At 46.4% G+C, this 23083-nt stretch overlaps 2 protein-coding genes across 3 annotated transcripts; one reads left to right on the top strand and one right to left on the bottom strand.

Moving 5' to 3' along the window:
- Positions 1–6304: 6304 nt before the first annotated feature.
- LOC136493632 (coniferyl alcohol acyltransferase-like) lies at positions 6305–9645 on the bottom strand. Of its 2 annotated transcripts, none has more exons than XM_066489732.1 (2): positions 9121–9645; positions 6305–7514 (listed from the first exon to the last, which is right to left on the bottom strand). In XM_066489732.1, the coding sequence occupies exons 1-2, from the start codon at positions 9559–9561 to the stop codon at positions 6576–6578; spliced, it is 1380 nt and encodes a 459-aa protein (XP_066345829.1). In that variant the 5' UTR covers positions 9562–9645; the 3' UTR covers positions 6305–6575. The 2 variants fall into 2 exon arrangements, with proteins under 2 accessions (XP_066345829.1, XP_066345830.1); XM_066489733.1 differs by lacking the exon at positions 9121–9645 and adding an exon at positions 8209–9057.
- Positions 9646–19590: 9945 nt separating this feature from the next.
- LOC136491408 (serine/threonine-protein kinase STY13-like) lies at positions 19591–23070 on the top strand. The gene is made up of 3 exons (XM_066487692.1): positions 19591–19845; positions 20360–21352; positions 22400–23070. Exons 2-3 carry the CDS (start codon positions 20445–20447, stop codon positions 22737–22739), a joined length of 1248 nt encoding a protein of 415 aa, XP_066343789.1. The 5' UTR covers positions 19591–19845; positions 20360–20444; the 3' UTR covers positions 22740–23070.
- Positions 23071–23083: the final 13 nt, after the last annotated feature.

Here is a 23083-nt window from a genome sequence, read left to right as displayed (position 1 = left end):
TTCGTGATCGTGAACCAGATCGCCTGCAGCGACATCAAGTTAAAAAGGGAGACGTGGCGTGCGCTAACGGCGACGAAGACGGGTAGCCAGAAAGAGGAGGCGTAGATCCGACCCTCTTTTCTAAAGGCGATCGAGATGGTCGATTACACGATTAGCTAGCAGAATAATGTAATATATAGGAAGACGACGTCGTGATTTAAGCTAGCGTCGATTAGGAAATGTTGGAGCCCTGCGCCAATCGCAGATCGACATGCATACACAGAAACGAAGCAAATAAAGCTACAATTAGCAACATAACCTAGCTAGCTACTTAGTCTAACCACCATTATTCCCCCATGCACTGGAGGTCTCGAGCGCGATCGATGGCACGGAAAGAGCGTGGTCAGAGGTCACCAAAAGCCGAAAGGTGGCTGTCGACGTCACGCTAGCTATAGGAATTGGGATCAAGAACCGGTATAGCTAGGTTGACCCTATCGCTCGTTTGTTTTCGCCCCGTGAAAGAGGACGACGGATCGACGACCTGCGTCAACAGGGACAGCCACCTACACTAGTACACTCAAGCTAGACGAAACCTACAGCTAGCTATAGCACTCGTCAAAACGACATGTTTATCGATCTGATGGTGATTCCTGCGAGTTGGTGAAGCTCAGTTCAGCGCCTGGTGACTTAATTGGTGAGTGAGACCCTGATGACCCCTGCCGATGACAACATCCCGACGGTTAGCTTGGACTTATGATGAGAGGTTATTCTCGATAAACACATCCATGCTCACCAACTCTATATCTTCATAGGACTCCCCCTAATAGTGACTAGTGCGAGTACAGGAGCTGCCAACCGATGGTGCGGCATCCATTACACAAACGTTTATATCTTTTTTTTTACTAGGACATGGAAGGGCATATTCACAGCTCACATAATATAGTACACTACTACTATAGGGTGTTTGGGACTGCTCCGCTCCACGTTTTCTAGCTAAACGGTTTTAGCTCCACACTCTCTGTTGGAGAAAAAATGATAGAATTGTAAGAGCACCTAAAGTGATGCTCTACAAACTCCAGTTTTTTGTGGAGTTATTCTACGGTGGAGTTCGTGAAGCAGAGTTTGTGGAACAGTCCAAACACCCCTGTTATATATATATATATATATATATATATATATATATATATATATATATATATAGGGGAAGGCTCGCTGGTGATCTCACTGAATCACTGCCGGTCAGTTCCCTTATAGAGGTCCTCCTCGCGTCATGCGCGCGCACGCAAATTGTCACACGCTCTAGTGCTTAACGGGTACCCATGTTAGGTGCACCAACAACACATAACCTTGATGGCCCATCCAACGGCTCTAGTGCTTAACGGGTACCCATGTTGGCCACTTACATACACACATTTGCGCCTTAATTTGGTTTCAAATTAAGTGGCCTCGCGCACTCCTAATTAGAACTCTATTGCTCACGCTTTGTAGAATCTTTTCATCATCATGTCGTCTTGGCCGATCTCGCAAAAAAAATCATCATGGCCGACCTTGATTGGTTGATGTGCCGCGATCCTACGAGTCCAATTCCGAATGTAATTCTGGTATCTGGGCTCGTTGCCAAAGAAGCTAAGACTGGCCGTTTAGATTCTTCCATTTTGGAGGAATTAGAATCTACTTTATAGACTAACAGCCTGTTTGTTTGGCTGTGGCTTGTCGTAAACGATTGTAAATTTCTAGCCAGAACAGTATTTTTCTCTCACACAAACCAGCCAGCAGTACTTCTTCACAAACCAGCAACGATACGAACCAGCCAACCGATCAGGCTGTAAGTTATTTAGCTTGGAATTTGATATTCTATAATTTTCTAAAGTTTAGATATAAGTGTATCTTAAATTTATGAAGTGGAGATAGAAATTGATTTCATAGATCACTATATTATGTTTCTGCTTAGCAACTTATAACACGCTCTACGCCTCGCTTCCTTGTAGCAGAAGTGGATCGCATAAATATCTCCCCCATGTGGCTAACGATAGCATACAATTATATTCCGTATGTGACCATATTAATTGTGAAACCTACCAACACTGTCCTATTTCTTAGAACAATACATACTAGGCAAAATTGACCACGGGACATCGAAAATAACCTCTCTTTGTCATAGGACCGGAAATAACTGTGATTGGCTCGTGGACACTTTGCTTCTTGCCAAATTTGTTGGTGAACATTGTGTCTTATAAAATATTCATTTCTGCTGTAGAGGAGAGAGAAGAGTTGCGATTTGTCCATTTGCCCCTACCAGTTCCTTCTTCCTCCTGGCGGCGGTGTCCACCGCTGCGTGGCGAGAGGATGGTCCGACATTCCATGAGCTCATTGAACGGCAGGCACTAGCATTGTGGACCCGCGCCATTGTTTAAGGTTGCTAGCGCTACCCTTCCTGGCGAAGCAGACACTCGGGTGTGGACGCCGCAGCTTGTCGCTCCGCCACTCGTCCCCGTCGGCGGAGCAGGAGAAGACGGCGAGGCTCCCTAGGGCAGCAACAACTTCATCGGTGGAGCAACAGATTGAGCGTCGTCCTTATTTTTACCAGCTCCGACCCTGCACAGCTGTTGGCCACGCCTCATCGTTCCGCCCCTCGTCCACATTCGCGGAGCAAGAGGAGACGGCGGGGATGACGCTCATCCCCAACCTCGCTGGGGTGGGTCATCATGGGAGAACAAGTGGTGGTGGGCCCCATGACCATAGGGAATTGTGTAAGCGACTGGCACTAGACGTTGCGAGAAGCTTCTTCTCTTGACGTATCCATTTGCTGATATGTCTTGGCTATAAGACAAGTCAAAATGTATTATTGTATTTGCTCTAAGCTACTTGTGACTTGAAGAGTTGAAGCTACAGGTGGGACTTACGTCATGCCATATGCAAGCACGGCTCTCTTGTGCTTCGTGTCATTTCAGGTGGTGCCCGACTCTCTAGGCATGTCGTCGGGTTGTGCCCAGTCATCAAGGCACGCAAGGGGCTGGCCGTTGCGACATGCAGCCGGCCGCACGGCTTGACGGTGAATCGCGGCAGCGGTAGCCTGCTGGTGGCTGCCCCAGCCGCCCATCAAGGCATGCAGGGGCTGGTCAGTGCGACATCCAGCCGGCCACACGGCTTGAAGGGGAATCGCGGCAGCCTGTTTGGTGGCTGCCCCAGCCGACTAGAAGGTTTGTTGAATTTGGCCCTCTGCATAGATAATTTTGTAAATTGATAGATAATTATCTCGGTTGATTAGAGAATTTTTTCCTTCTTTCCTACAGGTTAAGGTGTGCAACGATGGATTCTGAAGATGAATTCTATGGTGCATGTATAATTTTTTGTCCAGCCATGCTTTCACAAGTTGTCCATCCTCTTCAACTGTGAAATTTTTTGTTCTTTTCTGGTTTTCTTTCCCTATTACTTGAACCACACCTTGTGCTACTGCTTCATGAGCAGAAGGTGGATTTTGAAACTGACCAAGAATTCCAAAGCCATTTGTAGTCAGGTCAGTGAAATATCCTCCTGAATCCATGGCACCTGTGATAGCAAATAACAAAGATTAATCATTTGGTTTTTAAAATTCTATGGTTGGCGATGTACTATGCATTCACTGTCAACCAACTGCCACAATTATAGAGCTTTCTACTGCTTGGAGAGTACGCCAAGACTCACTGAACCAGATAACACAAATGTCAGATATAGACTCTCACTGCTGCTCAGTAAGTTACTGAACTAACCTGAACTTTCCATGCTATATGTCAATGGAGACAACCATACAAGATTTATTTCCAAAGATTAATCAGGAGGATGGAATAGTTGCAAAGCAACAGGAATATTATTTAAAAAAAAAGTCTGCCATTGCCAATTGCTATCAGGAGGATGGAATAGCTGCAATACAGCAAAAATATTATTTAAAAAAAATCTGTCATTGCCTATTGCTTGGCATTAATGCTGCACAAACAATAATCTCAGTTTGCTTCATATAAGTATACTGCAGTTTGCACAATCAATAATCTCAGTTTGCTACAATAATCTCAGTTTAGTTCAGTAATCTCAGTTTGCACAAACAATAATTCCCAATTTCAGTAAGTAATATGTTGAGGACATGAGGCTAGTTCAACTGCTCAAAACATTACACCTTTTGAAATTGCTACATACTCCCCGTTGCCACCCATTTCTATATACCAAAGTCCATCCACTAAACAGACGAGCAAAATATAGAGACCAATCATGACAATCCATTCAATAGAGAGGAGCAAAATTCATCCACTGCTAGGAACATACTAACAAACGAAAACAAATGACCAAGACCTCACCAGATAATTCCGCCCTGTGCTGCATCTGGGAAGGGGAGCTGCGGCACAATCACTATTCGGCGCCCCGCGCGCCGGAATCAAAGAAGGGAGCGGGGGCAGGGGCAGCGGGCGGGCGGTGGGCGGTGGGCGGAGCGGCCGGCGGCGAGTTCTCCGCCGGCCGGGGCGGTGGACGAGGCGGCGGCGACGGCGGCGGAGGTGGCGGTTAGGGTTAGGGTTGACCGGCCGGTGAAGCTTTGAGAATCTCCCCGGCTATAGATTTCGGCCGGCCGGCCTGGCGGCGGCCGCGATACGGTGGTGGTGGCGGGTTGGCCGGCGGCGAGTGAGGCGGCGGCAGCGCCGCCGAGCGGGCGGGGTATGATATCCAGTTGAGCGGGGTAGGCAGCGGGGGCGAGCGCCGGCGAAGTTAGGGGACGGCAGGTTCACCGGCGAGGTCGCCGGCGGCCTGGGGGCGGTGGTCGAGGTGGGTGGGGGGGAGCGACTCGCCGGGGAAGATGAACAGTGGAGAGGCACGGGCGGGGCGGGCGTGTGTGCGCTGCTATCATTAGCAGCGCGCGCGCCAGGGAAGAGGCTCGGAACTGTGGCGGCTGGCTCACGTTTGGGGAGGGGACCTACGATGGTTGGCCATTGAAGTCGGTGGGAGGAATCACTCGACGCCGCATCAATCCGACCTCTCTGCTCTCCATCCATTCTAGATCCACATGGCCCTCGCAACCAATAGAGTACTGGCTTCCTTTAGCCATGGAAGCGCCGGCTATCTGGTCCATCGGAGAAGATGACCGGGCGGCCAAGTTGTCGTACCCCCGTGCCCAGGTGCCGGACCATGGGGTCACAGCGGCAGGGACATCTCGTGCCGTCGGTGATTGGTTGGGGAACGGGCGCAAAAGGCCATGAGTGGGGGGGAGGAAGCTTAGCAGACATCGTGCATGTGATCGTGTTCGTGCGGGAAGAAGGGGCGGCGCTTGGGAAGAAGGGGGCAGCGCACGGGAAGGAGTCGTCTGGCGCGGGAAAGGGCCGGATGGCGAGCAGCTTTGGCTGTCCATGAATGGAGACCGGAATTTCAGGGACGACGAACTAATAAATCTGGAGAGCCATCTATTGAGTCTATTGGAGACGGTTTTTACTTAATAATAACCATATTTATATTTACAAAGCGATTTATCTAGGGCCTATTTGGTTCCATAGGACTACTTATTAGTCCCCGTTTTAGTCCCATTTAGTCCCTAAATTATCAAAGTGAGAGACTAAAAGAAGGACTAAAGTGGGTTAATCCTGTAGTCCCTCGAAGGGTGGCTATTTAGGACTACGCTGCCAAAAAAGACACCCCCTGCCCCATCTTTATTGCGTCAGGCGCTTCCCCACCCTGAGCCCCGACCCCGCACCGCGCTCCCTCACCCTCGACCTCGCGTTACACTCCCCACCGGCGGCTGCGGCGACGCTCCCCCACGTCCCTGACCGCGCTCCCTTCCTCTTGTGTTGTGCGAGGCCGTCAGAGAAGGCCCGGCCGCTGATGGGCTCGCTTCTCTTCCTCCTCAAGGAGCCGCCGGCGGCGCCCTCCCTTCCCCGGCCCCCTCGAGCCAGGATCCTAAATGTAGATCCCCGCCAAAGCTCCCTAGTGCCAATGCGCACGCGCACCGATCACCTCCTCACTGAAATCGGCGGATCCGACCGCCGCCGTCGTGAGCTAGCCCCCCGAAAGCCACCAGTAGCGCCGCCGCCGTCATTCGAGATTGCCGCGGACCGTGCAACCTGCACAGGGCGACGCGGGATGGAGAGGTGAACCCGCCGGTGAGCTAGGGTCCGGTCAAGCCGGTGCCGTGCTCTATCTTAGGGGTATTTTGGTCTTTGTTCAACTGCCTTAATGATTTTTAGTCCCTTTGAGTGCCTTGAACCAAACAGGGTAAAGGACCATATTTTAATCTCTAGTCCTGAACTAATGAACCAAACAGGCCCCTGGTGCCCTGGAGATGCTCCGAGATTTTCCGTCGTGATAGGTAACGTGATAGGAATACCACACTTATATTAATTACACTTTGAGCCGAAGTTCCACACGTACGTATACGTACACCACACATTACGTACGTGTTACACACAGCACACACGTACACGGTAACACGGATGGAACCACCATAACGTAAACCGCGAAACAGACACCTACATTCTACATATATATACACACAGATGCACGGACGACGATGGCACGATGGCGCCATCACGTTCCACCAGGCAGCAACTGCTAGCATCCCAGACGACCAGGCGGCGATTACTAACTCACCCGAAAATGTAGCTACCATCCAACGCTCTGAACACCGTCGGCTCCGCCTCCATCACCTCCACTACCTCCGGCGCCGCGTGCACGTACACCACCCAGTCGCCGTCCCCGCGCGCGCTCGGCATCGGCATCACGTACCCGGCGCCGCCGGGCCAGGGGAAGTGGTACGACGCGAACGCCGGGGGGCCCCACCCGAAGTCCACCTCGCCGACGGGGAGCCGCATCCCCGATGACACCACGCAGGCCATCGCGTCCTCGCCGCCGTGGCCGCGGCCCAGGTACGCCCTCGCCACCGTGGGCTCCGGCCGCTGCGCCTCCACCCAGTTGACGAGCTCGCGGAAGTGCTCGCCGGTCGCGGCCTCCGCCACCCACCGGTGCACGTCGCCCGCCACGTCGGCGAGCGCCATGGTACTCAGGGCGCCGGTGCCCATGACGCCGTAGGGGATGGTCAGCACGTTGCCGAAGTAGGCGCTCAAGGCGCCGTCACGGCGGAGGCGAGTGCGCCCGTCGACCACCACGCCCATGCAGCACGACTGCTGCTGGCGCCGCGAGGCCGCTGCGGCCTTGGCGTAGAGCCGCCACAGGTGTGCCGTGAACGCCTCCAGCTTCGTGCGCCCGGACCCCGCCGAGGCCTGCAGCGCCGCGACGTCGGCAGCGGACACGCGGTAGATGCGGTTGGCGGCGGCTGTGTCTGGCAGGGCTGGCGCGCGGCTCACGGGGACGAAGAGGCGATCCGCGCGGTTGCCGGCGGTGCAGCTGAGCGGTGCTGGTTCACGCGGCGCGAGGAACGAGCGGTGGAAGGACGGGGCCGGAGGCGCTGAGCTGCCGCGGGCGGCTGCGGCCCACGCGACGAGGAACATGTTGTAGGAGTAGGCGTCGCAGACGCGGTGGTCGAAGGTGCACCCGACGACGGTGCCGCCGCACTTGAACCTGGTCACCTGCGCGCATGTGCTAGAACTACAGTGATGAGTGATGATGTCATGATTATAGCACAAGTGCATGTACAAGTATAGTGCTGTGCTGTGTAGTTTGCAACAGTTCGTGACAAGTTTATTCAGCTGCATCTTTGTGTTAGGATAGGAAGCTGAGTACCGCAATTCTTACTAAAAAATTTGGATGGTTTTTGCAAAAATAGCTCCCTCGATACCAAGAAGCCCCCTTTTTTTTTGTTATTACAAAAACACCAATCCACCACCAATTGCACACCTATGAGATTGCTTCATACAACATGTCTACAAATAAATTATTAAAATCACTTTTATGTGTGCAAATCCTAAACACCAGCAGGATTTGAACCCTAGTAGCATATTAGCTAGCTATATATAATGGATGGAACTGTGGAAACCCTTACCTGTGCTGCTACATAAGATCTCGTTTGGATATGACGTTCATATATTCACCTTAATTCATGTGTGTTAAAGTAGTTCGGTGTGGAATTTAAGCTAAAAATTTCATATCAGACCACTCTAACACACAAACAAAGCTCTAAGGTGGCGCCGTGGCGGTGGTTCCCACAAGTTAGTGTAGTTAGTCGGACAAAACAATATGTACTCATGTAAATAAGTTTTGTGTGCAAATATTTAAAAGCCGGTAGGATGGTTGATGAAACATGCATGAAAGTGCCCTACGTACCAATGCAGAGTAGAAAATGCCATATTGTCGTAGTCGTAAGGAAAAGAACGTTTCCATGCAAAAGCCGGACGCTTGGTGAGGTGGCGCGGCATGACATACTGCTAAGTTAAAGAATGTGTAGTTGGAGCCCTGGAGGTGGATATACATGATTGAAGTAGTTGACTGCCACATGGAATCTCCCTAAAATCTGTCAACGGAGATCATCTTTTTTTTTTCTTTTCTTCTTATTAATAGGTGAACTTTGGGTGGATCGAAAATTCGAAATGAATCTTCGTGAGTTGGTGAACCATAAAATTCTGTAACCGTACACGTAGGTAACCACGGCGCACGTACATGGTGCACGTCCGTTTCTCGTAAATGGAGTTCTTTGAAACACGTTTTTGTACGTCCCCGGCCTCGGAAAGCACGGCCACAGTTGAGACGCGCCACCAAAATTTATGCAGATATTTGGTTCATGATTAGACGTAGACGGCCATAGAAATCTGCAGTTCAAACGGGTCCAATTCTCACCACAAATTGTAACGTGCATTTTGGGCGCCACAACAGCGACGCCGCCCACTCGTGCACGGTCAACATGGGAGACACCCATAGCGTTTCACCATGATCAGACGGTTAAACGGTTTACCGACGACCGAATCTATAAACAAGCTTTTGTTTTAAATTCTTACTGTTCTTATATACACACGATGCACGTACATGCACGTACGTGTAACTGGAGTATTTATATTGCCACATGATGCCAGGTTACCAACAAGTCCAGTCGTCGCAGTCGAACTGTATTTTTTCCAACGTAGTACTAGTTTTGTGCAGGCTTGCAATTAATAATAACCGTGCATATTACTGTAAATTTTATTTTTTATTTTATTTTTCTACTAGAGATGAAAGTTGAAAGGATACATGAATGGATCGAACCTGCACGGACATGACGCCGGCCTTCTTCTTGGGCACGAGCGGCTCGACGCTCTCGTCGGGCAGGCCCAGGCGGAGGTCCCGCAGCAGGGTGCCGTCGGCGGTCGCCTCCGCGACGTCCACCCCGCGGCCGCTGCACAGCAGCTCCGGCTCGCCCGCCGCGTTGGCCACCACCTCCCCGGCCAGCGGGTAGTACGCCACCAGCGTCTTGGCCAGCGCCGCCTTGAGGACCGCGGCCGGGTGGTGGCTGCGGCCGCCGGCGGGGTCCACGTAGCAGAAGAAGACGCTGACGTCGATGGGCGGGAGGATGAGGTCCAGGTTCGACAGCGGCAGTCGGTGCTCCTGCACCGGCAGCGCCGGCGCCACCGTCGAGACGGCCGTGATGGTCACCTCATCACGGCCGTGCCCGTGCCAGGCGCCGTCGGTGGTGCCTTCCTTCACCATGTTGCGAGCGACGAGTGCGTGCCAGAGTGAGGGAGTAGAGTAGAGAGAAGGAAGCACTTGCTTTGGTTCGAACTTCGAACTGCAGATGGCACACGGAGTGGATTTATATAGGAGAGGTATTACTGGAGTATTACTAGTAAAGTACTATATCGCATACTTTACTCCTATTAGCATCTCCACAGAAAGTGAGTTAGACTGACAAAGCTTAAGGTTGACGAAGTCACCGTAAACTCTCGTTGTCTACGTGTATACCCCCTGCTGAAAGAACAAAGGTATTGAATTTTGAAATAAAATTCAGAAAAATGCGAGCATCCATATCAAATCAATGACTTAAATCCACCATGAGAACCCAACCAGCTGAGCTATGCTCAGTTCGTTAATTACAATAGACTTTGAATTTGAATAAATTATCCACTTTTATCATATTTAAAATAATATAATATAATATCTTAATCTAATCTAAATTGCCAAAATCTAATGACCATATATGTTTTTAAAAAGGCCTGCCTGTAGCACTATTATATATAAAAATTAGCTCAATGTAATTGTATATACTTGCCCACCATGTAGACCAAATATTTAATCATGGATGCATAAACAATAAATACATTTTCTATAATTTATTAATCATGAAAATGTTATCTTAACGAATCACATATAAATTACAGTGACAATTCATTTAAAATTATACCCGTACTTCGCGATGGTAAATTATGTAAGCTATTACTTTACATAAATCTATATATCTCTATTAAAAAAGATATAGCATATATACATTAATAGTTAACTATAAGCGATATATATAAAAAAGGGGCAGACCCAATGCCGGAGGCTGCCACATGAGTGGGGTCTGGGAAAGGGATAAACCGAGATAAGCCTTTCCCCCGCAAAATCTACGGAGAGGCTACTTCGTACCCACGACCTGATGACTCTATATAATTATAAAAATACTAGTAGTCAAATATTTTTTCTAGTAGACGAATTAAACATCTAGAGCGTAGAAACAACTTTTACGCCATTGTAATAATTTAGAATGTAGTTTGTGACTTAGAGTCTACTTTCTAATAAACTAAAAAAAGAAGATTTTGAATGGATTAAAGAAGCACTAGTGCTTCAACTAAAAATTCATTTTAAGCTTTTAGATTTAAAATTTTAAAATTTTTAAACAACCTTCGATATGGAACTACACGATCTACAACTTTGTTGTTAACAAGTTTCTGATTTGAAGAAATTTAAATTCTTAAATATTCATTGCATGTTCTAAGATTTCTAAATTTAAAATTTAGAAATTTCAAACGACATTTGACGTTGACATAATCTATAACAAAGTTATAGTTGTCAGCACAATCTACAACTTTATAGTTGACAACTTTTTTATTTGAAAACATTTAGAGTACCAATTATTCATTTTAAAATTCTCATATTTTGATAATCAATTTATTTAAAGTTTTAAAATCTCTCGAATGGAGACACACCCTTTATCAAAATTATAGAGCTCTACAAGATCTAAAACTTTGTAACTGAAACTTTTTTCATTAGAAATCATTTAGTATGGTCACCACTTAGTTAATGTGGCTAATAAGTCATTACCAACATACTTCCTATGCATGGTTTAGAAACAAAAACGTATCATGGTCACTCGGACACCCAAGTTATTAGAGGCATGTTGTGGGACTCCTTGATTTCAACGAGTACATCGATCGGTATCGGTATATGTAATCTCAAATTTGTGTGGGAGCAAGCGCAATTTTTTTTTTGCTCTATTTAGCTTTGTAGAAATGTTGTGACCTTTGGTTAAAAAAATAAGGTTATACTCTTATTGGTAGGTTATTTTATTTCAGGGCAACATATTGGATACGCTTCTGAAACATGATGCAGAAATAGAGCAACATGTCTCTTCTAAAGTGGGCTTGTCACACACTATAGTATGTCCATAACCATGGACATCCTCGTCAAGTATCGATGTGCTCATCTTTCAAGAGACTTAGTGCTTTTTTTATATAATTACACAGTACAACGTAGACGTCCACAATATGCACGCACGCTTACTCTTATGAAAACACATACATAAACCCTACCCATCTTTAAGAGACTTAGTGCTTTTTTTAAGAATTACACAATAGAACATAGACGCCCACAACACGCACGCACACTTACCCCTATGAACACATGTACACAAAACCCTACCTCTATGAGCACCTCCGAAGGACTGAGTTAGTAGATCTCGAGATTCACGAAGTCACCATGGGAGTCTCGCTATTGAGGGGGACGTCGCCTACCACTGAAAGCATAACGCCGTTAAATCCTAAAATAAATCCAGAAAAATACAAGCACCCGTGCCAAGTCGAGGAGTTGAATCCGGGTGGACAGGTTCCACCACAAGGAACTCAACCAATTGGTCAACGATCAGCTCGCTAAGAGACTTAGTGCTTAAGTTGCATCTTGGCTTGGTTTTGTTCTTTGAGAGTTCTTAGAAATAGCCGAAGTTTAGAACTATACTAATATTTTGGTTGTGCAAAACTCTTATAGGAGAACAAATAAAATTTCTTTTCTAAAATTAGAAGAGATACATTGGTGGTTACCTACTACACAAAGTGAAGCTTGAACTAATCTCAAGCTACCTAACCGCGTGGAGACAAAAGACTACATTAAGCCGGCCGCTGAATTTGCTCGCCAGATGATCCTCCTCCTCCGTATAGAAAAGGTAGTCAAGAGATCGTCAAAAGAAAGAGAATTGTGAAAGCAAGTTGAAATGAACAAGCAACCTCCACCCTGTTCGCTTGATCGTATCAGCCATGCTTATCAGTCATGATACATCAGCTTCAAGTGAACAGGGTGCTCACTCATCTAGTTGAGGACTGGCCTTTAACCTTGGGATATCTCGTTGGTTACAACCAATGGGCATATCTATACAAAATCAATCAAAAACTAGCTATCATATTTAGAAGAAAAAGGACACACGATCTTGCATTGTTCAATCCAAATATTATGTTTGGTTGGCCACATGAAAAAGGCATACCATCTGCATACTGTTTTTAACGTACGCAGAATATATACGGGTCGATGGTTACTGCGATGTGGAGCACATTCAATTCAATTCATACATTATACTCGAGGAGTGAAAGAATTATTGGATATCTAGTGTAGCTATAAAAATTTGCAAAATTTCGGTACAAAACATTGCCATGCGGTGTGCTTGAACGAAAACGTAAATGCGTCAGAGAGATGCTAGACAGAGAACGGTAAATGTGAGGATGTAAGAGACTGAACACACCTGCATATATATAGGGATTATGCAGTTTTTTTCTTTTGCACAAACTGGAAAAAAAATCTCTGCAACATTTTTTTTTTTGACAATAAGAGCCTCTTTGGAACGCATGATTATAGAAATGCAGGAATAGAAAAAACTTAGGAATATATGCCCTGACATCTTGAATCCTATGGATTGAGAAAACACAGAAAACTACAAAAATTGAGAATGTTTGGATAGAGTGTAGGGAAACACAGGTCTTTTGATAGAGAGCGACGCAAAGAAAACTTTCCATGAGGTTTATCCTCTTAGTAAAATTCCTATAAAACAAGCCATTCTAATCCATAGGAATTTCATATAATTTGTAGAAACCAAATCCTTTGGTCCAAAGAAATTCATAGGAAATTTTCTGATATGATTTCAATCCTACACGATTCCTCTATTTTTTTTCTTTTTTCCAATGGAACTAAATGGCTGTGCTACAGACGGTCCAAAATGTTAAGCTCTCTAATCCGTTGTATGGTTGCGCCCTACTTCCAGCTGCACGCTAGCAGCCAAAACGACCGGTTCTCCGTGTACGTGGATGACCATGCATTCAACAACAAGCTAGCCCATGACTGATCACCTTGGTAAGAAATAAGGCGTGCAGCTGTGCAGGTGACGATACAACCACCCAATCTATATGCTTAGCAAGCGCCATGTTTAGTAATATTTGTCTCGCCAGAAAGGCCGATCGAGCGCAAGTAAGGTAATAAGCGCATATCAAATGGTTGAACTGATCACGAGATTCCGGTATATTAGTGAACCTACCCAACTAGTTGGGTAGGATTAGTCAAACAAACCACGTCTTTGATGGGGAACATGAAAACTAATTTAAAATATGAACTTGTGTAACGCGCAAAATTTTAAAACTTGACGCATCTATAGTTCATCCATATATGTACTCACAACGAAAGGTTGTGATGCAAAATCATTTTTGACGCATTCAAACGGAAATGACAAATTTCACCTATATATATGCACTACAGGATAAAATTTCTGAATTTGTCTTCTAGTACACATGCATGTAATAAATTTTGTGATTTTCGTATAAATTTTAAAATGGCTTGTGCGTCTCGACTGGTTGTTCGGCAGGACTGAAAAATAAGCCAAAATACTGTTTCGGCTGATTGTTGTGAGAGAAAAATACTGTTCTGTCTGAAAACACGGTTAGCGTGAATAGTGAAAATGTGACTGGGCTGGCCAGCCAGCCGAACGCAGCGCTTTTCGTGTAATAAGTACATACAGATATGCCAAGTTTCAAAACTTTTCACGTTACGCAAGTTTATATTTTGAGTTAGTTTCTATGTGATCACCTAGGACATTTTGAGTAGATTACCGTTTCCAAATGAACACTTGATCACATCTAGAACATTAAGCCCAGCGGGCTGCGGCTTTCCAGGGCTAAAAGAGTGGCCCAGGACGGCTGGCCACTTGACGATATGCAAGCTGGGCATAGATGGGCCTCGGCCTATAGACAGCAGTGAGCAAGCCACGCCGAAAACAATTTTTTTTTTCTTTTTCGAACGACTGAAAACATTCTTGGTGAGTGATCCTGAATGTCGGCGGCCGGTAGCCGGTTTTGTCGTCGTACTCGTACGTGAGGCGGAAGGTGGTGATGTGATGTGCATTGTGGCCTTGTGAGTTAGGGTGCACTGGACCAGGCAGTGGCTTGGCTGCTGTTGCCCATGGACAAACCTAGCCCCTCGTGCCGTGCGACGGTGTCTGCCCACTGTCCTCGCCGAGCTTGCAGGGTCCTGGTGGATTCTCGCGCGCACTTCGGCACCTGGTGGCGGCCCGCTGGACACAATTCCTTTGCTGTCGACTGCAGAGCGCGTACGTCACAGAAGCACGGGCGGCAAAGCCCGATCATCGTAGTAGGCTGTGTAGACCGGAACCAATTCCTTTGCTGTCGACTGCAGAGAGGATTTCCATCGCGTGAGACCTGTCTATAGCTTCTGAAGGGTAGCAGCCACAGCCACTCGATCCCCTGTCGCCGTTGGCGCGTCCACTCGAGCCACTCCCTGTCGGAGGAGCTGTTACGGCTGCCGTAGCAGAGCGGCTACGCGGACACGAATGGCACTTCTAGGCTAGGCTTCTAGCGTCCGGACGTCCAACACTGGCGGTAAATCGGACGCTTTTATATCATTATCACCATAGCAAGCGTTGGATTAATTAAAACAGAAAAAAACTCTTAAGAAAACATTACTGCCATGTTGCGTGCAACATCAGCCCATCCCTTATCTTATCTTCGTTGCACGCACGGACCAGATCGGTCTTTGCTCGACCTTGACAAGTCGAGGCGGCAGATGAACAATGAGCACAACGTTATTATAAAATAGCACTTGAAACAATTACCGTTGCAACATCAACATAATCCAATTGCCAAATCTCAAATGTGTCAATCGATCTTGCTTTCCGATCTGCAACTGCCATTGGCTAACCTAGTCTCCCGCGGGGGGTTGTGCTCGCGTCGCCACCTACAGAGAAGGTCAGAGACTGTCGCTACAACCCCCCATAGGTACGTGTGGACTCGTCCATGGCGGCATGGTGGGGGTGGATGCAGGCCACCTATGACGACCTTCTCCCTCCTTCCTCCGGTGTCACCCTGGGCGCTTTTTCACCGAACACCGAACCGAACCGAACCGAAACCGAAACCGAACCGAAAAGTCGGTAGTTCGGTTTTTCGGTTTGGTTTCGGTTTCCAGTTCTGTGAAGTTCGGTGTTTGGCTTCGGCTTCGGTTTCTATGCCATACCGAACCGAAGTACCGAGAAACCACTGAGCCGCTCACCGCTGAGCGCTGAACGGAGTGAGTGTTGAGCCGCTGAGCGCTGAGTGCCAGCCGCCAGCCCACCAGGCGCCAGCCCACCAGGCACTGGCCCACCACCCACGGCCGCACCCGCACCACGGCACCACTTCACTTCCCTAGTTCCCCGCATCGAATCGAGTCACACCGCATTCCGCACGTAGAGCCTCTAGCCTCGCACTCTCGCTCCTAACCCTAACCCTTTGGAGGCGCGGCTGGCGGCTAGCGGCGCACCCAGCAGGCCAGGGCGCCAGGCGGCCAGCGGCGGCGGCGCCACCGTCGACCGTCGTCAAGCTCCTCAACCATGGCCGCAAGAACAGAGCAGTCCTCTAATGTAAGTCTTTAGTTCTTCTTGTTCTTGCTTAATGCCTAACAGATCCAGATGCCTGTTGGTTGCTTTGTGACAATGCGAGTTGATTACTTAGTTAGTTTGTACCCTGACTAAGTACGTAGATGGCTGGTTTTTTGTTTTGATGTCTTGTAGATGGGGGACACTGAAGAAACAGTGGCGCATCTGAATGTTCAAGTGAATGAGAATGAAGTTGTAAATAGGGAGAATGACAAGCAGGATGAGCAGCAGCAGTCCAAGGATGGAGAGGAAGTGGGAGATGAGGAAAGCAAGAAAAGGAAGCCCATGGTTCCAAGATCAGATGTTTGGGAACACTTCAGCAGGATCAAACTTGATAATGGGGAGAAGAGAGCCAAGTGCAAGTACTGCGGCAAGCAACTCCGCTGTGACACAAAGTTAAATGGTACGTCCTCCATGAAGGCTCATTTGAAAATCTGCAAGAAGAATCCTCACAAACCAAGGTACTTTACAACTACAACCTAGCCCTAGCAATAGTAGTGTTGGTACTCTATCTACTTGGAAATTTGATCCTGAGGAGTTAAGGAGGAGTTTTGCTGAGATGATAATAGAAGATGAGCAACCTTTTGTGTTATCTGAACGTTGTGGCCTTAGAAAGTTTATGTCAAAAGCATGCCCACGTTTTGTTTTGCCATTTAGAAGAACAATCACTAGAGCCTGTGTGAAAGTGTTTGATGATGAAAGAGAGAAACTTAGGAAAATTTTGAAAGACAACTGTGAAAGAGTTAGCCTGACAACAGACACATGGACGGCTAAGAACAGTCATAATTACATGTGTGTTACAACACATTTTATTGATAGTGAGTGAAATTTGCACAAAAAAATTATTGGTTTTTTCTTGGTTAAGGGCCATAGAGGGAGGACATTGAAAAATTATTGGTTTGTACAAATGACTGGCTTCGTGGAAACAACTACATCAGTGTTGAAGAGGACACAGAAGCATTGGCCAAGCTTGAGGAAGGTAATTTTTAATGCTAAGTCTCAGTTGTTATCATTTCTATTGTTTATCTTGATAGTTTATTGCAGTAACATGATCACTTATTGTAGAAATTGGTGCCCTGGCCATTTCTATTGCATCTTGATAATGGTAAGTTGGTTAGCTGGAGTGCTGGACGCCTGGACACATCCTGGTGGAGCATTGTTCTCTTGCTGTTGTTGATGCCTGCTGGGCTGGAAGTCTAGAAACTATTTTTTTTCCTCACCAACAGGCTTGGACCTGTTTTTTTCCTCACCAACATGGAAGTGCTAGCTGGAAGTCTGGAACCTGTTTTTTTTTCCTGTTGTTTATCAAAACTGATGGAGTACTGTGGTTTATTATCAAGAATGAACTACAAATTTGTAATATTTGATTTGAGCATTGAATTGTTAAGTTTGTAACAGTCTTGAGTCTTCAAATAATATATTGTGCCGCGCTGTCGGTTCTAAATCTTGTCTGTTGTTTTTTTGCATTGGTTTATTCGGTTTTAACCGAAAAATCAAACTAAAAAACCGAACCAAAATTGGTCGGTTTTTGGAATTTTAGCAAACCGATCAGGGGTCATTTTCTAGAAACCAAAATTTTGAAAAACCGAAAAACGGAACCGAACCGTCGGTTAAAACCGAACGCCCAGGTCGACTCCGGTGAGCTCGACAATGAAAGTTAGAGGTCCTCTTTCATCCCTTAACTATTGTAGATTCAAACCCGCATGGCCGATGATGCTGTCATATCTATTTTATGATGTTGTGTCTATTGTTTCTCCCTATTGCATGAGATTTTTTAGGGTGTTGTAAAGACAATTTTCGAATGTTTTAATAGATGATTCATGTGTTGGAAAAAGTAACTTTTAATGTTGTGATTACCTTTCTCATAGCATTGCAACATCACAAAAAAAACATTAAATCTCAAGCATGCCACTCGCTGCAACATGGGAAAACATAATCCCCATCGACCTACTGAAACACCAGATTCAAAGACATGACTTGGAAGGGGAAAAATATAGCCACCATCGTGCTATGAATAAAAAAACACTAAATGCAACGTCGATACAAAACTAAATCCAACAAAGCAGCATGTAGTGACATCTTAATTTGCTTGTTGCAGCAAAAAAAATTCACCTTTTAAAACATAAACACAACATGCTTCTCGATGACTTGTTCCACCAGAGCTGCCATTGCTAGCCCCATGTCTATCAGCCACACCTACTCTAGTTCATTGTTCATTTTGAGAAAAGAGATACTGCAACGCACGGAGAAGCCAGAGTTGATAAGAGCTTTGCCTACCTTAGCTTAGTAGTTCATGTTAAGTTATTAATTGCTACTAGTTGATGCGTGAGGTATATATTTAGATTCGTGAGAGCTAATTTTAGTAGGTACTACATCCATTATAAATTATAGGTTATTTTTGGATATTCAAGATTATATAGTTTTTACTAAATATCTAAACATAGTGTATATATCTAGATGTATAATAAAAATTATATGCATAGAAAAAATAAAATAATTTAGGCTTTGTTTGGAACATGAGAATTTTTTCCTATTCCTATGTTTTTCCTGTGAAATTCCTACGGAATTCTTGTGAAATTCCTATGTTTCAAATAGGCCCCTACAGTTTGGAGGAACCGATGGAGTAGTTCGAAAACTGAGCTCTTAACTCAATGGAGTTTGAGAAGCAGACTGTAGCTCAAGAAATTAGAGTCTCTTTGATAGGATTTTTGTTGTAGCTTTCCCACCGGCTTAATGAGCACACACATGAACGACTTTGAAGCCGAAACCAGTAAAAAAAACAGTGAAGCCAAAATCGTTTTATTAGAGACAGAAGCCAAAATCACTAAAATATAGCTTTTCTTGGCTTCTCCGATATTATTTTAGAGAAACCCAAACACTATTAAAGAGAACCTCATCTAGGCAGGCAGCTAGCCTACCCGATTATAAATAAATAAATAAAAACAGCCAGCCAACCGCAGCGCTGGGCCAGGTCAGGTGTGTAAAGAGCGTGAGGCACGCGACTCGCGCACGATCCCCTCCCCTTGGCGAGAGCTCACAGTCACGAGCCGGACGCGACTCTCACGCGGTTCGCTGTTCGCTCGCTCGTCTCCGTCCTGCGCGCGCAGGGCGCAGGCAGACCAACCAGCCAGCAGCCCAGCAGTGGCGTGCGATCGCGCCAAGCCAGCCGGGCAGCCGCCCAGGGCGGGCGAGGCCGTGGCGTACGAGTACGATAGAAACGCACGCCGTGGTGCGCCCACGGCCCCACCGGTAGTACCACGGATTTGGCACCTTGTTAACGAAAAGCCCTCGAGATTACTATGAGCCGGGCCTGCTGCCAAAATTAATGGAGCATGCTGCTTCCCTCTTTGATTACCGACACCAACGGCCTCCAGTCGTGTCACATCACGTGGGCTTCTGCTGTTACCGGAGTATTTTCGCGGGTGCATCCTCCAGACGGTACGGTATTCACAGATAAGCCCCTGGACTCAACTTTTCAGACTCCAGGAAGCACGAAGGCAGCAGAGGAAAACTTTACAGAAACACCCTCGGTTATGGTAACCAGCTCACCCTTGCTAACACCCCGCACTTACTACCAGGAGGAGAGAGAAAAGCGAGAGGCGACTCCCCACTTGTCTCGTCTCCCCCCTCTCCTCCGGTCCTCTCCCCTCCTGAGGCCTTCTCTCTCTCCTCCCCTTTCCTCTGGTCTCTGGTCATCGCACCCCGTCTCCCCGCTCTGACTCCGTCCCGAGCGGCGGACGCCGCCCGCGCCGCCGCCTCCCGGACGTGGCCCCCCTCCTCAGCGCCGCTGCCTCGTCCCGATCGACCCTCGAATCGCCGGAAACCGTGGACTTCGCGAGGTGCGATTTCGTGGGCCGCGTCTCAGCTTGATTTAGTTTCTGGAGGTGGTCTGAGCTTGGGATTTGGTCCGGGTGGGGTTCTGGTGGAGGTGTCTAGTTGCTTCCTTGTGTTTGATTTGGTTTCTAGCCATTCTAGGCTCCTCAGACTAGAAATATGACCTGGTTTTGCGCGTTCTCTTTTTCGTTTCCCCTTTGTTTCGTTGGGCAGGGCTTGGTGATTTGTTGGAAATCCTGCTGCTTTCGTGATGGTTTCCATGGTTTTCTAGTGGGTTTGGGATGCTTACTGGCTGCACTCTTGCTTAAATTAGTCGGCTTCTGGCCGTTTTGCTGACAGAAGTGAAGTTCCCCATTCCAGGTCGGTTTTAGTTTCGGTGGCTGCAGCTGTGTCAAGCGTTTCTTGAATTTTTGACTCTAAATGTTCGTAATTTTAGACCGTAGTTAGTATTTACATACTTGCAGCTGCTTGCAACACCTAGAATTTAGCTCTTAATTCTGATGTACTCTTGCTGTGCAGGTTGTGTCTTTACAGCCAAGCGGTGTGAGGAAGATAACAGGGCGACGGGTGAATTGCCGAGAAAAGGAGAACATTTGGTTGTTGCATGATGGTGGAAGGCCCCAATTTCGCTGGCATGATTGGTGGCCGTGACAATGGTGGGAATTTTTGCGACATGGCATACTACCGGAAGCTCGGTGAGGGCTCAAACATGTCGATAGATAGCCTTAACAGCATGCAGACCAGCACACATGGTGGCTCCATTGCAATGTCTGTGGACAATAGCAGCGTAGGGTCCTGCGACTCCCATACTAGGATGCTCAATCATCCTGGCCTCAAGGGACCTGTTGTTGGCAATTACTCGGTCGGCGGGCACAGTATTTTCCGTCATGGACGGGTGTCTCATGCCTTGAGCGATGATGCGCTAGCACAGGCGTTGATGGACCCAAGGTACCCGACTGAGATACTCAAGGATTATGAGGAGTGGACAATTGATCTGGCCAAGCTCCACATGGGAATGCCCTTTGCACAGGGTGCCTTTGGAAAGCTCTACAGGGGTACCTACAACGGTGAAGATGTTGCAATTAAGCTTTTGGAGAGGCCAGAGGCTGATCCGGAGAGAGCTGGGTTAATGGAGCAGCAGTTTGTGCAAGAAGTTATGATGCTTGCAACCTTGAGGCACCAGAACATTGTTAAATTTGTAGGAGCATGCAGGAAGCCAGTGGTTTGGTGCATTGTGACGGAGTATGCCAAGGGTGGTTCAGTTAGGCAGTTTCTGGCGAAGAGGCAGAATAGGTCAGTTCCACTAAAACTGGCGGTTAAGCAAGCATTGGATGTTGCAAGGGGGATGGCATATGTTCATGGTCTTGGGTTCATCCATAGGGATCTTAAGTCAGATAACCTCTTGATATCTGGTGATAAATCTATCAAGATAGCTGACTTTGGAGTAGCTCGGATTGAAGTAAAAACTGAGGGGATGACACCTGAAACGGGAACCTACCGTTGGATGGCACCGTAAGTTGAACACTCTGACATTGTTGGTGCTGCTTACAGAGCTTTTTTAGCCACATGATATTAATTAAAATTAAAAGTCACATCATATATTGAACTTTAGTGTTGATCAATTCAATAGTATGAAAGTATGGGTTATGTAATTCCACATATATTTTTTATACTGGACTTCTATGATTTTAAGGTGTTTGCAGGTTGCTCGAATGATGCTTATCCAGGAATTATTTTTGTTTGTAGCTTTGCTACTTTTTTTGGCATTATTTATCTGTTGAGCTGCTTTGGGACTGAAAGAATGTAAATTCATGCATTGTCTTTGAATATTTAACATAAGCTTTGATCCCAGAATAGATTTGGGTTTATTACATTGTTATCTCCAGATGTGTTAAGACAAACTGAAAACTTTACCACATTTCACATATTCCTCTTTTGTTGGCAAAAATAATTAGTGGTTACTGAAAAGAAAAGAATTGCTCTTAAAACACCACCTACTGTAAAGTTTATAGAAATAGGTGTTTTCGCGCCAGTGTTAATTAAAATAATTAGTAGTTTTCGCACCACTGTTCTAAAACAGATGTTGCATAGTACTTCCTCCGTCCCAAACTGTAGGATGTTTTACTTTTAATTTTGTTTTAAGTCAAACTTCTCTTACTTTGATTAAGTTCATAGAAAAATATTGACATCCACTGATCCAGAATAAGAAATCAATGCACTTCAAAGACATTTCATGGTGGATTTTAATAAAACCAATTTGATGTCATAGGTGTTGGTAAATTTTTGTACAAACTTAGTCAAAGTTTGATAGATTTGACTTAGGATAAAACTAAAACGACTTACATTTTGGAATAGAGGGAGTAGTAACTTATGTCTTTCTTCAATTTACTTTTGTAATGGTTGATTATGATGCTTTTGGTGGACTGTATAGGGTAATACCCAGCTGCCCATGGGCCGTACATTTTTCTTGTTTGAATTTAAGTCATTCATGCATACACATTTAACAAAGTTATAAAAGAAGAATTGAAGATGTTTACATATTGTTTTTTAATCTTGCAGAGAGATGATTCAGCATAGGCCATATGACCAGAAAGTTGATGTCTACAGCTTTGGCATTGTGCTGTGGGAGCTCATAACTGGCATGCTCCCTTTTGCTAACATGACAGCAGTGCAGGCCGCTTTCGCTGTGGTGAACAAGGGTGTCCGCCCAGCTATACCCCAGGACTGCCTGCCCACCCTTGCTGAGATCATGACCAGGTGCTGGGATCCAAATCCTGATGTCCGTCCGCCATTCACTGACGTTGTGAGGATGCTGGAGCATGCTGAGATGGAGATCCTGAGCACTGTCCGCAAGGCCCGATTTCGGTGTTGCATCTCCCAACCGATGACTACCGACTGAATCAAACAAAAGAGAGTCGAAAAGAACTCCATGGAAGCATAATTGAGTGTATTTATCATGTGTCCAGACTTCGCTCAGCTGAAGTAGAAAGCACACCTGAGTGTATGGCTGTGTGTGTGTATACTCAGGTGTAAGCCTGTTGTCTTTGAAATATTCCTGCCCTTAGAAATATACCTAGTTCGCGTTTTCAGACACTTGAGATGTTTTAGGGCTAGCCTATGTCCTGTCGAAACATCATGCAGGCTTCCTATTCTTGTAATGTCCTTGTGATCCTGCTGCTTTGTTCATGTTATAACCCTCCTACTGGAATATGCACAAACACTTTGTTGCTTATGAGTATATAG

Source organism: Miscanthus floridulus, chromosome 11, assembly GCF_019320115.1.
Source record: "Miscanthus floridulus cultivar M001 chromosome 11, ASM1932011v1, whole genome shotgun sequence".
In the NCBI taxonomy this organism is placed as follows: domain Eukaryota; kingdom Viridiplantae; phylum Streptophyta; class Magnoliopsida; order Poales; family Poaceae; genus Miscanthus; species Miscanthus floridulus.
The sequence above is the reverse complement of the archived record's forward strand: the minus strand, read 5'-3'. Positions and strand labels throughout refer to the sequence as shown.